The sequence below is a fragment of the Dromiciops gliroides genome, chromosome 3 (assembly GCF_019393635.1).
Source record: "Dromiciops gliroides isolate mDroGli1 chromosome 3, mDroGli1.pri, whole genome shotgun sequence".
Lineage (NCBI taxonomy): Eukaryota > Metazoa > Chordata > Mammalia > Microbiotheria > Microbiotheriidae > Dromiciops > Dromiciops gliroides.
The window spans coordinates 605,550,236-605,564,298 of record NC_057863.1 but is presented as its reverse complement, the minus strand read 5'-3'; the positions used below and the strand labels follow the sequence as shown (position 1 = coordinate 605,564,298).

The following is a 14,063-nucleotide window of genomic DNA, read 5'->3' as shown; positions in this document are numbered from 1 at the left end:
CTTTCTGGGATGTATCCCTGGCATTCACCACAGTGCCTGGGATGGTTGTTGGCCTCAGACCATAGATGTTCATGGATCTCAAGCTGGGTGGCCATTGCCTCCAGTCCCCTTGTTTTATGAATGAGGAAACTGAAGTCCAGAGAGAAGGTTTTTGTGAGGGAGGTTCCACAGACCCAGCAGGGAAGCCCCAGATTAGCTGGAGGAACAAGCAACCCACTTGAAGAGGTGTTTTTTAGCTTGCTGGTCTGGGTTGGAGTGGAAAGTAGAACACAGATCTGCTCAGGATCTCTGGCCCAACTCTGGAAAAGTCTTGACTTAGAGGAAATCTAATTCAACTTTCCCATTTTACAGAGGCTCAGAGAGGTGAGATGATTTGCCCAAGAGTGCACAGCGGCTTGATACCTGAGTCTGGGGCCTCTGACTCCAAACCCAGTGTTCTTGTACCATGCTGCTTCCCTTGGATAATTCACTTCCCTTTCTACACCTTGGTTTCCTTATCTGTCAAATTAAGGGGTTGGACTAAATGATCCCTAAGGGGCCTTTCAAGTCTGATGTTCTATCTTCAGAAGTCCCTTCTAGTGCTAACATTCTGTGTTCTAAAAACGTTTCCAACCCTAGAATCTACTCTATTTTCTCTCTCTTAGCCAGTCAATTGGGTCCTCCTTTTGATACTTCTCTTTTGCTTTCTGTGTGTATCTACCCAACTACTTATATTCTAAGTTCTAAAATTCCTCCCATTTCTAACATTTCATGGTGTAAGGTTCCTCCCAGTTCTGACATTGGGTGTTCTAAGGGCCCTCCCAGTTCTGACTTAGTGTGTTCTAAGGACCCTCCCAGCTCTGACATTGTGTGTTCTAAGGGCCCTCCCAGCTCTGACATTCTGTATTCTAAGGGCCCTCCCAGCTATGCCTTTTTGTGTTCTAAGGTCCCCCTCCCCCCAACCCTGACATTCTCAAAGTCATTCTTTTTTTTTTTCCCCTTGCAGAGCAATGAGGGTTAAGTGACTTGCCCAGGGTCACACAGCTATTAAATGTCAAGTGTCTGAGGCCAGATTTGAACTCAGGTCCTCCTGAATCCAGGGCCAGTGCTTTATCTACTGCACCACCTAGCTGCCCCAAGCCCTGACATTCTGTGTTCTCTTCTAGCTCCAATACCATAACCTTATGACAGGACAGTCCCACCCAATCCCCTCGATGCTGTCTTTCATCTTTATACCTCCTAGGGTACAAACCAGGGCTTCCTGCTTTGTAGAATTGCTTTGAATTGATCAGCAGAAGAAAACTGTCAGTTTCCTCCACCTCTAGCCCAATGCCCCCAGCCCTGACTTATAGCCTGATTCACCCTGGCCTCTAACATAGGGACAACCTCACCTGATGATGAGTGTGCTCAGCACTCACAAATCAGTGACTGTTTGTATGATCATGGGTAGGCCACCTCACCACTCTGAGCCTCCATGTCTTCATCTGTAAAATGGGAATGAACAAAAATAGGTACATAATCTATTATTAGATTTAGAGACTCGAATTATACCTATAGATGTATAAAATTTCATATATATGTATATATTATATATATATATATATCATATGTTAAGTGCTTTGAAAAGCACATTAGCTATTATTATAATTAGAGACCGTGGAGGTCATAGAGTCCAACCCCCTCATTTTGCAGAAGAAGAAACTGAGGCACAGAGCAGTTAAGTGACTTCCCTAGGTCACCTGGCTAGTGAGTGTCCGAGGTTGGGTTTTAAGCCAGGTCTTCTTGACTCCAGTTCCATCGTCCTACCATTATACTTACTTTGTTGTGAGGAAAATACTTTGTAAACAACAATACTATGAAAATGGGAATTACTCAAAGACCTCTGAGTCAGTAGCTTGGCTCAGCCCCCACAGAATATAGAGGTTTGGCCTCTCCTCCTCCAGGCTGCCAAGCTCTGTTTGTCCTTCAAGGCCCACATCTTCTGGGAACCCTGTTAAATGTCTTCCATTGCTCTCTCAATTTCAATGCCAGTCATGTACAATAAAGCCCCATTTGTAGCAAGGCCAATACCACTGGAACAACAGAGAATTCTGAATACCCAAAGCTACAGCATCAAAACGAAGCAGTTTAAGCCTCAGATCCTCACTCAGGTCCTATTGATCCCTATTTGACATACAATTCTAAAAATAAACTTTAGTAAGGTTGTTCATCACCTTGGTAGAACCAGAGGTCGGGTCAGCCAAACTCAAGCCCAGTGGCCCTGTGCCTATCCAGCTACCCGCAGAGAGCCTGGTGGTAGATGAGGATGGGCTTGGTCATCCTTACCTTCTGCCTCTGCCTGGTGTTGGGCTTTCTGAACTATGGGGGTTGGAAAGCATACCTCCTCCAAGGGGAAGGATGATGGTTTGAACATTCTCCTGAAACTGGACTCAAAATTACCCATAGAGTCAGGAACCAAGTATGCCAGTTTGATGGAGGGAGCTCGGAGGCCTGGCTCTGATGACAGCCTCCATATGCTTGGATGACGCCTCCCGCAGTAGGGCCAGGATCTAACACTTGGTGCCACCCTTTGGATTAAAGGACAAGATAACCCAATCAAAGCTATCTCATCAGCTACCAAAGAGTATGGCCATACCCTTTGCCTGATGGTGCCACAGCCTCAGCTGCTTGTGCCCCATCATTGTAGGAAACTGAGGCTCTGTCACTAGCAAGTTCTTGGGAGGGCAGCTAGGTGGCACAGTGGATAAAGCACCTGCCCTGGATTCAGGAGGACCTGAGTTCAAATTTGACCTCAGATACTTACTAGCTATGTGACCTTGGGCAAGTCACTTAACCCTCATTGCCCCGTCCCAAAAAACAAAAACAAAAACAAAAAACTAGCAAGTTCTTGGGAGCTTGGATTGAAAACTAGGATATTGTAGGAAGCTGGAATATGGTATCTATGAGTTCTGAGAAGCACATTAGAGGCCAGGCCACCCCTTTGTATCACCTACCTGAAGGACCCAGGCCATGGCCAGGACAGCACAGTACTCACTCCGTCCCGGCTGGCAGGACTATAAGATCCCTGAAAGCAGGGACCATGTATTTGCCTTTCTTTATATCTCTAGTGCCTAGCACCCAGGAGGTACCTAATAAATGCTTGTCCACTGACTGACTGATTCAAGTGACAAGGACCTTTTCTAAAAGTGATTGATGGTTTATGGAAGGCAATGACCACTTGAATACCCAAGGAGCCACTAGAGATGTGAAACCTTACCCTGAGCTTCCCCCAGGAGGCCTCCTACAGAGTCTACCATGAACTCATGGGCCAAGGGAGCATCCCAACTCTGAGTCCCAAGGACGTCACCATGGCCCAGCACCACTGTGACTAGGTGGTGGCGGCGGCTGGTTTCTGCCGCACCATGAGCTGGCCCAACAGGGCCCTTCAGTATAGAGCTCATGAACATGGCCACCATCAAGGAGTGCTAGACACAACATCCATCAAGAAAAAGAGTTCCTTCAGAAACGTTATCGCCAACCCCCCCTATGGCATTTGAGGGACCTAGGACTTGACTAGGCCTACTCTGTCATGAGGAGAGCTGCTTTCCTGCCTTGCAGATGGGCCCTGGGCTGGATGAGGAGCCTCTGGGAGGGCAAGTGCTAAGGTTCCCTTGGTGCAGGAGCAGGTCCCCCTTCCTGGAGCCTCGAGGTGATAGCTGAGGGTCACCTGTGTCAGACTCTGTCCTACATAGTGTAGCCAGCCAGCCAGGTCAGGGCCTCCTGGGAGAGGGAGGTGGCCCAGCCTGGGCCTTGCCCAGGACTGAGTGGTCCCACCTAGCTCTAGGGGTGGGTCCTGCCTGTCCCTGGAGGTGCTCCCTTTGACTGAGTGACCCTGACCAAGACTAGGGGGTCCTGCCACCTAACACTGATGGACTGTGCCCAGGACTGAGTCCGCCTTGGTCCATGGGGCCTTGGGGAGAATTTATTCCCTCAGTTTCTCCTGCATTTTATTTGTGGATTGGGAAATAGGAGAAAGGAAACAAGGCAGAAGAAAACTCTTATTAATCTGGTTTCTTAGCTTTCATTTGACCACAAACAACAATAAATCAGAAAGGAGGTAGTATTCTCCATCCTTATTCCATCTACCCTGAACAGAAACACTGACCCCCAGGGAGAAGTGACAACACCGGAAGAAGGAGAAAAACCCCAGTGAAATCTAATAATTGCCATCATGACCTGGGGCCATCCAGGCAAGGTGAAATTACATCTTCTACTTAAGGCAATTGGGACCTGGAAAATGTATTTTAGAAAGCTGTCCATCTCAAGTGGGGGAAGATACCCAGAAAGGAGAAGTCACTTCTGTGAACCGAAAAAAAATAATAAACGTGTTTGAACCCACTAAATGACTGGGGATGTGGGAGAGGGGATAGGACTGTGGTAAAAATTATTTGTGGTAAAGATTAATATTGCCGTTTTTAGCTGACTCATTTGGGAGGGGCCACACCTGGCCTACTGTGAGGTTACGTATGCTACTGAGGTCAGAAGGAGAACTCTCCATAGGCAGTTTTTGAAGGAGCTCGGTCTCTCGGGCTTCTCCCCTAGAGGTGGCGTAAGTTCGCTCTCTCTCTGGCGTCTGCTGTCCTGGTGGCACAAGCAACTGCAGACTGTCCAGGTTTTGGTGAGTTAATTATGGGAAACCCTAAATTCCTTTGAACTAACTTAATTGGAAACGGTCTGAGGATTTAATATGTTAAGTTAAGAGTTAAGAGTATTTATTTGCATTTCTGTTTTCCTATTTCCTTATCTTTGATTTTTATTAGTTTCACCTTTGTTGTTTAATTAATTCCCAATTAATAAAATCTGATCCTTTTGTGAATTAAAGCTTAAAGACTTCTTTCTCATTGACCTAGGAGAAATATCTAAAAAGGGAAGTTCAGAGGGGAGGGTGAACCTAAAAGGTCCCTCATATTTCTGGTACCCCAATATTAAGGCGAGTCACCCAAGTAATGCTCTGTATATCAAATTTTGGCCCTCACAGGACACAGAACAGTCAGGAAGATTGGGGTTCAAGTCCCATTTTAAGTGAGACAGATAGGTAGAACAGTGGAGAGAATGCTGGGCTCAGAGTTAGGAAGACTTTATTTATTTATTTAATTTTGGGGGTAGGGCAATGAGGGTTAAGTGACTTGCCCAGGTCATAGCTAGTAAGTGTCAAGTTTCTGAGGCTGGATTTGAACTCAGGTCCTCTTGAATCCAGGGCCAGTGCTCTATCCACTGTGCCACCTAGTTGCCCACTCAAATCCCATTTTAAACATGAGCTGTGTGGGGGACTTTAGAACATAGAATTCAGATGTACAAAAGAACTTAGAGGGGCAGCTAGGTGGCACAATGGATAGAGCACTGGTCCTGGAGTCAGGAGGACCTGAGTTCAAATCCGGCCTTAGATACTTAACACTTACTAGCTGTGTGACCCTGGGCAAGTCACTTAACCCCAATTGCCTCACTAAAAAAAAAAAAAAATAAACAAAAGAACTTAGAACATAGGATGTCAGAGCTGGGAAGGCCCTTAGAACACAATCAGAGCTAGGAAGGTCCTTAGAACCCAGGATGTCAGAACTGTGAGGGCCCTAGAACACAGAGAGTCAGAGCTAGGAGCGTCCTTAGAACCCAGGATGTCAGAGCTGGGAGGGACCTTTGAGGCTGTCTAGTCCTCATTTTGCAGAGGATGGACTTCAGGCCTAGAGGCCTACATGACTTGTCCAAAGTCAGGCACTAAATAGCTGGGGTTTAAATCTTGGTTTTCTGACTTCAAGGCCAGCACTTTCACTGCCCCCAGCCTAGAGGTTCCCATAATGTACCTGTTCACCTTCTGGCCTTGTTGTCAGTCTCCTCTGCTTTACATATATTTTCCATGTGCTTATATATGCACATGTTGTTGCCCCTGACAGAATGTAAGCAGTATAAGCACAGGGACTGGTTCTTTAGTTTTTCTCTTTGTATCCCCAGCTCCCAGCATAAAGGAGGTACTTAATAAATACTTGCTCAGTGATTGATTGATTTTTTCTCCACTCCCTCTGCCGCTGCTGGAGAGGCCCAAGTCCCCAGCTCTGCTGACCCAAAGGATGTCTCTTATCACCTGGAATCCTTTTCTGGTTATGAGTTATTTTGGGGGAGGGGGAGGGTCCTTTTTCTTGTTACTTGGAAAAGAGGGATCAGTATGGGCATGAGAACTGTAGAGGATAAACTGTAGTCTGCCTGATCTGGGAAGGTTTCTTGGTGGAGGGGAACTTGGGAAGCCTGGAGGAAGGAGTTTGGTGTAAGTCACCTGTCTTTAGGAAGAACTTGGGGATAGGGATTAAACCATTGCTCATATCAGATTTAGGAGGGGCTCATTCCAAGGATTTCTCCTTCCCTCTCCATTAAAGGCTATAGCTCTTCCAGAGAATATCCCAGGCTGTCTCAGAACTGAGACCCCACCAGTGTTTTCCCATTCCCACACCAGGCTCTTTCCTACAACCAGGTAACCCAGGGTTGCTCAAGCTTGTTGAAAGAAAGCATGATCAGGGGCAGCTAGGTGGTGCAGTGGATAAAGCACTGGTCCTATATTCAGGAGGACCTAAGTTCAAATCCAGCCTCAGACACTTGACGCTTACTAGCTGTGTGACCCTGGGCAAATCACTTAATCCCCCCCATAGCCCCACAAAAAAAAAAAAAAAGAAAGAAAGAAAGAAAGAAAGCATGATCATCTAAGCAAGCACTCACATGGTGGTCAGAAGAAGCTATATGAGGACACTCTCAAGGTCTCCCTAAAGAGCTTTAGAATGGATTGTGAGGAGGACCTGAGTTCAAATTCGGCCTCAGACACTTAACACTTACTAGCTATGTGACCCTGGGCGAGTCACTTAACCCCAATTGCCTTACCAAAAAAAAAAAAAGAATGGATTGTGAGATATGGGTGACACTGTCACAAGACTGTCCAGTATGACATACATACCTAAATCAAAGAAGGCGCTGTGCTCTATGAACAAAGCAGAATCACAGTAGCACAAAGGAAATGTTAGATGTATATATCTAGAGACATCTCCACTCCAAATATTCATATGGACTCTTTGTACCTGACTTGGGGTAGAGCCTTCCAAGCTCATATTGTTCTGATCAGCTGCAGTCCAACATACTGTACCTTGATTCTAACATTGTGATGTCATTGATCATTTTTGAGTATGAAGGACAAACAACAACAACAACAATTATTATCTGGAAAGCAATTTGGAATTATGTCCAACAGTCACTAAACTCCAAATCTTATGACCTAGTGATATCACTATTAGGTTTATACCCTCCAAGAGATCAAAGAAAGAGGAAAAGAACCCACTTGTACAAAAATATTTATAGTAGTGCTTTTTGTAGTGGCAAAGACCTGGAAACTAACAGGATAGCAGTATATTGGGGAATGGTTAAACAAATAATGATATGTGAATTAAATGAAATATATTTGTGCAATAAGAAAGGGTGAAGTGGATAGTTTCCGAGAAAATTAGGAAGACCAGAATGAAGAGATGCAGAGTGAACTAAACACAATCAGAAAATGTATACAATATATTACTCCAAGGAAACATGTGAGAATTACAGCTCTTAAACAGCACACTCTCATGACAAAGACATTACAGTGGCTGTTGGTGTGAGGAAGGCAAGCATTTCAAGCATTAGTCAAGCCCATAATGAAACCGAAGAATCAGTAGTAGGAAAGAGAATGGAAAGTATGATTAAAAACAAAATAGAAGGGGCAGCTAGGTGGCGCAGTGGATAAAGCACTGGCCCTGGATTCAGGAAGACCTCTGAGTTCAAACCAGGTCTCAGATACTTGACACTTACTAGCTGTGTGACCTTGGGCGAGTCACTTAACCCTCATAGCTCTGCAAAAACAAACAAATGAACAAAAAATAGAAACCAAGAATTTGAAAACAGGAAAAAAAATTTATGCAATAATAACAATATCGTAAAAACAAACAACTCTAATCAATGCAATCAAGAGACCCAGTGCTGAGCCATGCCTATCTTCTTCCTGACTGAGAGGTCAAGAAGCAGAAAGTGAAGAAGCAGAATGAGACATACATTTTTGGACATGGCCAATGGGAAATTTGTCTAGCTTGGTTATGTATATTTGTGACAAGGGCTTTGCTATTTCTTTTTTTAATTGTGTGGTGGGTAGGGGAGAGGAAAAAATTAATGTTTATTATTTGAAAAATAATTAAAGGGGGCAGCTAGGTGGTCCAGTGGATAAAGTACCAGCCCTGGATTCAGGAGTACCTGAGTTCAAATCTGGCCTCAGACACTTGACGCTTACTAGCTGTGTGACCCTGGGCGAGTCACTTAACCCCCATTGCAAAAAAACAAAAACAAAAACAAAAAAACAAAGAAAAAGAATTAAAGGCCCCTCCCAGCTCTGGCATTCTGTGTTCTAAGGTCCTTCCTAGCTCTGACATCCTGTGTTCTAAGAGCACTTCCCAGTTTTGACATTCTGTGTTCTAAGGTCCCTCCTAGCTCTGACACCCTGAGTTTTAAGATTTAAAAATCTCTTTGCTCCCCCTCCCAAGACTCAGTACTATGATATTCCTGACAGGAAAGTTTGAAAGTGTCACTGGCCACCTAATGTCTAGAGGAGGAAATTGCCAAAGGTTCATCCTTGACCAATGACCAGTTTAGGGAGCTGGGGAAGGACAGTACACTTTACAGGGGCCTGACATGGCTTCCAGGATTGTTGTTTTTTTGGGGGGGGCGGTGGGGGGGGGAGGTGTGGTATCAGCTGGGTTGGGGAGGAGACTGCTGCCTCAGGCTGGGGACAGCTCTCTTCTGGCTGGCTGCTGTGCTGCTCTTGGCCAATGGGTGGCAGTGCAGCCCAGGGGAATGGAGAGCCCAGCATTGGGGATGGCTTTGACCATGGGCAACAAAGTGACTGGGGACAGGCACATACCCCAACTCAATGGGGTAACTGTGAACCCATGTGACCACTCCCAATAGAGAAAGGCAGTGCAGTGCAAAGGGAAGAGCTCTGGAACTGGGGTCTGAGGACTCAGGCTGTGCTACTCGTGTGATCTTCTAACCTCTCCCTCTGAGCCTCAGTTTCCTCATCTGTAAATGCTAAGGAGTTGGGCTAGATGGCAAGTAAGGTTCCAACCAGCCCCAAAATTGTGATCCTATAATTCATTCATTCCATAAACCTATCTGAGAATCCAAAATAACCGTTTTCTTTTGTAAATCAAAGTTAGATGTGCTCTCAAAAATAAAATTCTGATGACACAAATGCACATTTTGGGTGGAGGGAGAGAGAGAATTTGGAATTGAAAATAAAAAGTTTAAAAAAAATTTAACGAAGCCTCTTGAGACCCAGTGGTATCGCTACTAGGCAAAGCCCCCAAGGTGTTCAAAGATGGTGCGCACATGTGGAAAACAATTTATAGCAGCACCTTCATGGGAGCAAAGAATTGGAAGGAAAGAAGGGGGTTTCTGGACAGGGCAATGGCTGAACAAATGGTGACAAAAGAGAATATCACAGTGCCATGAGAAATGATGACTATAAGGAATTCAGGGAAACCTGGGAAGGTTTTTATAAACTAGTTAGATCAAAGTCAGCAGAACCAGATGAAAATTCATACAATGACCATAATCACCTAAAGGGGAAGAAAACTGAAAGACTCAGAACCCTGAACAATGTGGTGCCTAGTGATGCCTTCAAAGGCCTGATGGTGAAATATGCCTCTCTCCTCTGGGCAAGAGTGGTGAACTACAGGTGAAGAATGGGACACACTTTGTCAGATAGAACTAATGTGTTGGGTTTGTTTGTTTTTGCTTCACTCTAATTTGTTACAATGGAGGATTTTATCATTGGGAAATAACAGTGATATCTATTTTTGTTGTTTGGTCATTTCAGTCATGTATGACTCTTCATCGCCCCATTTACTGTTTCTTTGGCAAAGATACTGGAGTGGTTTCCCATTTCCTTCTCTGGTTCATTTTATAGCTGAGAAGATGGAGGCAAACAAGGATAAGTGATTTGTCCAGGATCACACAGCTAGTAAGTGTCTGAGACCAGATTTGAACCTAGATCTTTCTGATTCCAGGCCCAGCACTCTATCCATTGTCCACTGTGCCACCTAGTTGATATATCTGTATCTATATCATCTATATCTGTTTCTATTTATCTAGCTACACATATATGTTATATATGTATACAATGTTATATATATAACATTATATACATATATGCATCAACAAAACATTTTTAAAAGAAGGAAAAAAGTTGAAAGAGTGAGTGTGGGAGACAAGAAATAGAAGAATTTACTTATATTCCATTCCCGTTTTTTAGATAGAATTGGAATCTTTTAAGGTAGATTAAAAAAAGAGCTAATTTAATGGTTATCTTTCAGTTGTCTTCCCTGTAGAGTGGAAAGAGTAGTACCTTTAGAGGCCCTGAATTCAAGTCTCCACTTTGCCACTTCTCCTTCAAGTCTGTGAATGTTGGGAGAGGGGGATGCAGGAAGGGGGGTGCCAGTTGGGGGGCAGGACTCGATATCAAAGTCAGGGACTGTCATCTAAGTTGCTGTCTGTTGAAGACAATCTATGTACTCTGGGGCAGCTTTGGTTAGCTGTGATGGAACCTTAAGACAGCAGCCAACTGGGCTCCGGTGACACTCCCCGCAGTGGGCCAGCACCCTGGCCAGCATGGAGAAACGGCTCCTATAATTCTAAGAAATAGGTCAGGGCCATTGGCTTGCAGGCCGGCCCTACCTTGAATCATTGATCACCTTGACACCGATGACAGAACAAATGGCTCTCCTTCAGTTAAACATTTATTAAGCGGCTACGATGAAGGCAGCTAAGTGATGCAACAGATAGAATGATGGGCCTGAAGTCAGGAAGTCCTGGGTTCCAATCTGGCCTCAGATATTTACTAGCTGTGTGACCTGGAAAAGCCAGGTCATGGCTGTCTGCCTCAGTTTTCTTAAGTGTAAAATGGGGATGATAATAGTGACTCCCATGATTTCAGGCGGTTGCGCTGGGCCTCAGGGAGCGTCATCATTCCTTTGACTAGAGATTTAATGCATCCATCCCTAGAGGATGAAAAGAAGAAACATAAAAAGAAATGCCTGGTTCAGAGTCCAAATTCTTACTTTATGGATGTCAAGTGTCCAGGCTGCTACGAGATTACCACAGTCTTCAGTCCTGCCCAGACAGTGGTTCTTTGTGTAGGTTGCTCCACTGTGTTGTGCCAGCCTACTGGAGGACAGGCCAGACTCACAGAAGGCTGCTCATTTAGGAGAAAGCAACATGAATGACATTCAACTTCACGAATTCAACATAATGTATATCTCAGAAAGCCTTATCTGTTCAGCAGTCCAAGTTAATCTAATATGTCAGTATAATTAAGTTTGACTTTGTAAGGTATATAACAGTAGTGTCTGCTTTGGGAGTCTGTTTTACATTAAAATTTTAATTATAGGGGCAGCTAGGTGGTGCAGTGGATAGAGCACTGGCCCTGGATTCAGGAGGACCTGAGTTCAAATCCGGCCTCAGACACTTAACACTTACTAGCTGTGTGACCCTGGGCAAGTCTCTTAAACCCAATTGCCTCACCAAAAAAAAAAAAAAGAATTTAATTATTAAAAAAAAAAAAGTGGGGCAGGTAGGTGGTGCAGTGGATAGAGCAATGGCCCTGGTGTCAGGAGGACCTGAGTTCAAATCCAGCCTCAGACACTTAACACTTACTAGCTGTGTGACCCTAGGCAAGTCACTTAACCCCAATAGCCTCACCAAAAAAATTTTAAAAAATTAAAAAAAAGTGCTTAGCACATAATAGGTACTTAATAAATTCTTCCTTCCTTTTTCCCTTTTCCTCTTTTTTCCTTTTCACCTTCCTTCTTTCTTTCCTCCCAGGGAAACCAGGCAGGAGAACATTCTAAGCAATGGGAGACAGACAGAAAAGCTACCCAGAGTGAGGAGATGGAGAAATTCGTTCATGCACTAGCCAGGAGGCTGGTGTCACTGGATCCCAGCATCCACAGCAGGGTGTAAAGGGTAAGAAGATTGGAAAGGTAGGGGTGGGGGGACAGGTTATGAAGAGCCTTGAAAGCCAAACAAAAGATTTTATACTTGATCCTGGAGGTGATAGGGAACCACTGGTGATTATAGATTAGGCAGCTGACGTGGTCAGATGTGCACTTTAGGGAGATGCAGAGACACTCGGGGCAGGCAGACCCACCAGCAGCTATTGCAGTAGCCCAGGGTTGAGGGGATGAGGGTCTGCCCCAGAGGGGTGGCAGTGTCAAAGGAGAGGAAGGAGTGTATCCGAGGGATGGTGCTAAGGTGAAATCAGCAGACCTTGGCAACAGCTTGGACATAGAGGGGTGAGATAGAGTGAAGAATGGAGGATGACTCCTAGGCTGTGAGCCTGAGGGATTGGGAGGATGGGGTTATCTTCCACTTCAATAGGGAAGGTAGGGAGAGGGGAGGGTTTTATTTTTTTTGGGGGGGGGAAGATAATGAATCCAATTTTGGACATGTTAACTTTAAGATGTCAACAGGGCATCCAGTTAGAGATGTTCTACAGTTAGTTGGAAATGTGAGCCCAGAGGTCAACTGAGAAGTTGGGGCTGAATAATAAGGAGATCTGGGAATCATCGACAGAGGGCTGGTCATTGAATCCATGGGAGCTGATGAGATCCTCAGGTGAAGCAGTATAGGTGGAGAACTTGTTGTTTATCCTTCTTTCTCAAAGAGGACCATGACATGGGAGTGATGTCATGACTTGCAGTGAAGTGAGGGAGGGCTGTGTAAGGTCACTAACCTCACTCTCTCCTCCAGAGCCATCTGGGTCCAGTGGCAAGATATACAACAGGACAACTAGAGACAGCCCTGGATGTTTGAGGCAATTGGGGTTAAGTGACTTGCCCAGGGTCACATAGCTACTAAGTGTCTGAGGTGAGATTTGAACCCATGTCCTCCCAATTTCAGGGCCAGTGCTCTATCTACTGTGCCACTTAGCTACCAGATGGGAAAGGAACCCTGAGGGATACCCTTCATGTTCTTAAATTGCAAAAGGGCTAGAAGCATCAGAATGAATCAGAAATACCAATACTCCACCTGCTGGAAATGCTTCAGCACTGAAGTTACTAATCACTAAATCAGGCAAACCACAAGGGGGTTTGAAATGGAGGCTGAAGACGTGATTTTTTTTTTCTTAACTACATGGTAACAGAATTAGAAACAATCCACTCAAGTGGATAGAGCATTGGACCTGGAATCAGGAAGTCCTGAGGTAAAATTCAGCCTCAGACACCTTTAGCTGTGTGACCCTGGGCAAGTCACTAAACCTCTGTCTGCATGTTTTCTCAAGATAAAAATGTAAAAAAACTATTTGATATAAAACACGGCATCTTCTTGATGAACATTCTAAGCTTACTATGGCCATGCCTAACCTTATACCCATTATTATTACTCCTGAAAAGAGATGAAGCTGGCTTTCAAGGCAAAGAGTGAGTTGTACCAAAATATTGCATTAATCAATTGATTTATATGAATGACATCATTACATGGCCCCATCAAAAAACACATTAACCAAATACTTTGACTTTGTCTTATGAAAACTTTCCAATGATATTAAATTATCATTTGTATTTAATAAGAAAAAACATTAATGTATACAAAGAACAGAGACTGATGTGAATCTGGAGGTCCAATTGAACCAATAGATGCAGGTGCTATTTACAAATACCTTGTTCTTCTCTAGGCAAGACACATTGAGCATTAGCTTTTCAAGGAGAAAGTAGAGACTATGTCAGAACCAAACATGGAACAACTGATTGGTTTAAGATTGGAAAAGGAGTAACACAAGCCTGTATATTGTCATCCTATTTATTTATTTAACTCATATACAGAATACATCATGAGAAATGCCTGGTTGGATGAATCAAAAGCTAGAATTAAGGTTTCCAGGAGAAATATCAACAATCTCTAATAAGGAGATGATAGCAGAAAGTGAAGAGGAATTAAAACCCCTCATGATGAGGGGGAAAGAGAGTTTAAAGGCTTAACATAAAAAAAAAAAAAAC

The 14,063-nt window shown here is 44.2% G+C and overlaps 1 protein-coding gene across 1 annotated transcript; it reads left to right on the top strand.

The window, feature by feature from the left end:
* Positions 1-11,032: 11,032 nt before the first annotated feature.
* Positions 11,033-11,291, top strand: LOC122748138 (40S ribosomal protein S27-like). The gene has a single exon (XM_043993837.1). It carries the CDS (start codon positions 11,055-11,057, stop codon positions 11,289-11,291), a length of 237 nt encoding a protein of 78 aa, XP_043849772.1. The 5' UTR covers positions 11,033-11,054.
* The last annotated feature ends 2,772 nt before the right edge of the window (positions 11,292-14,063 follow it).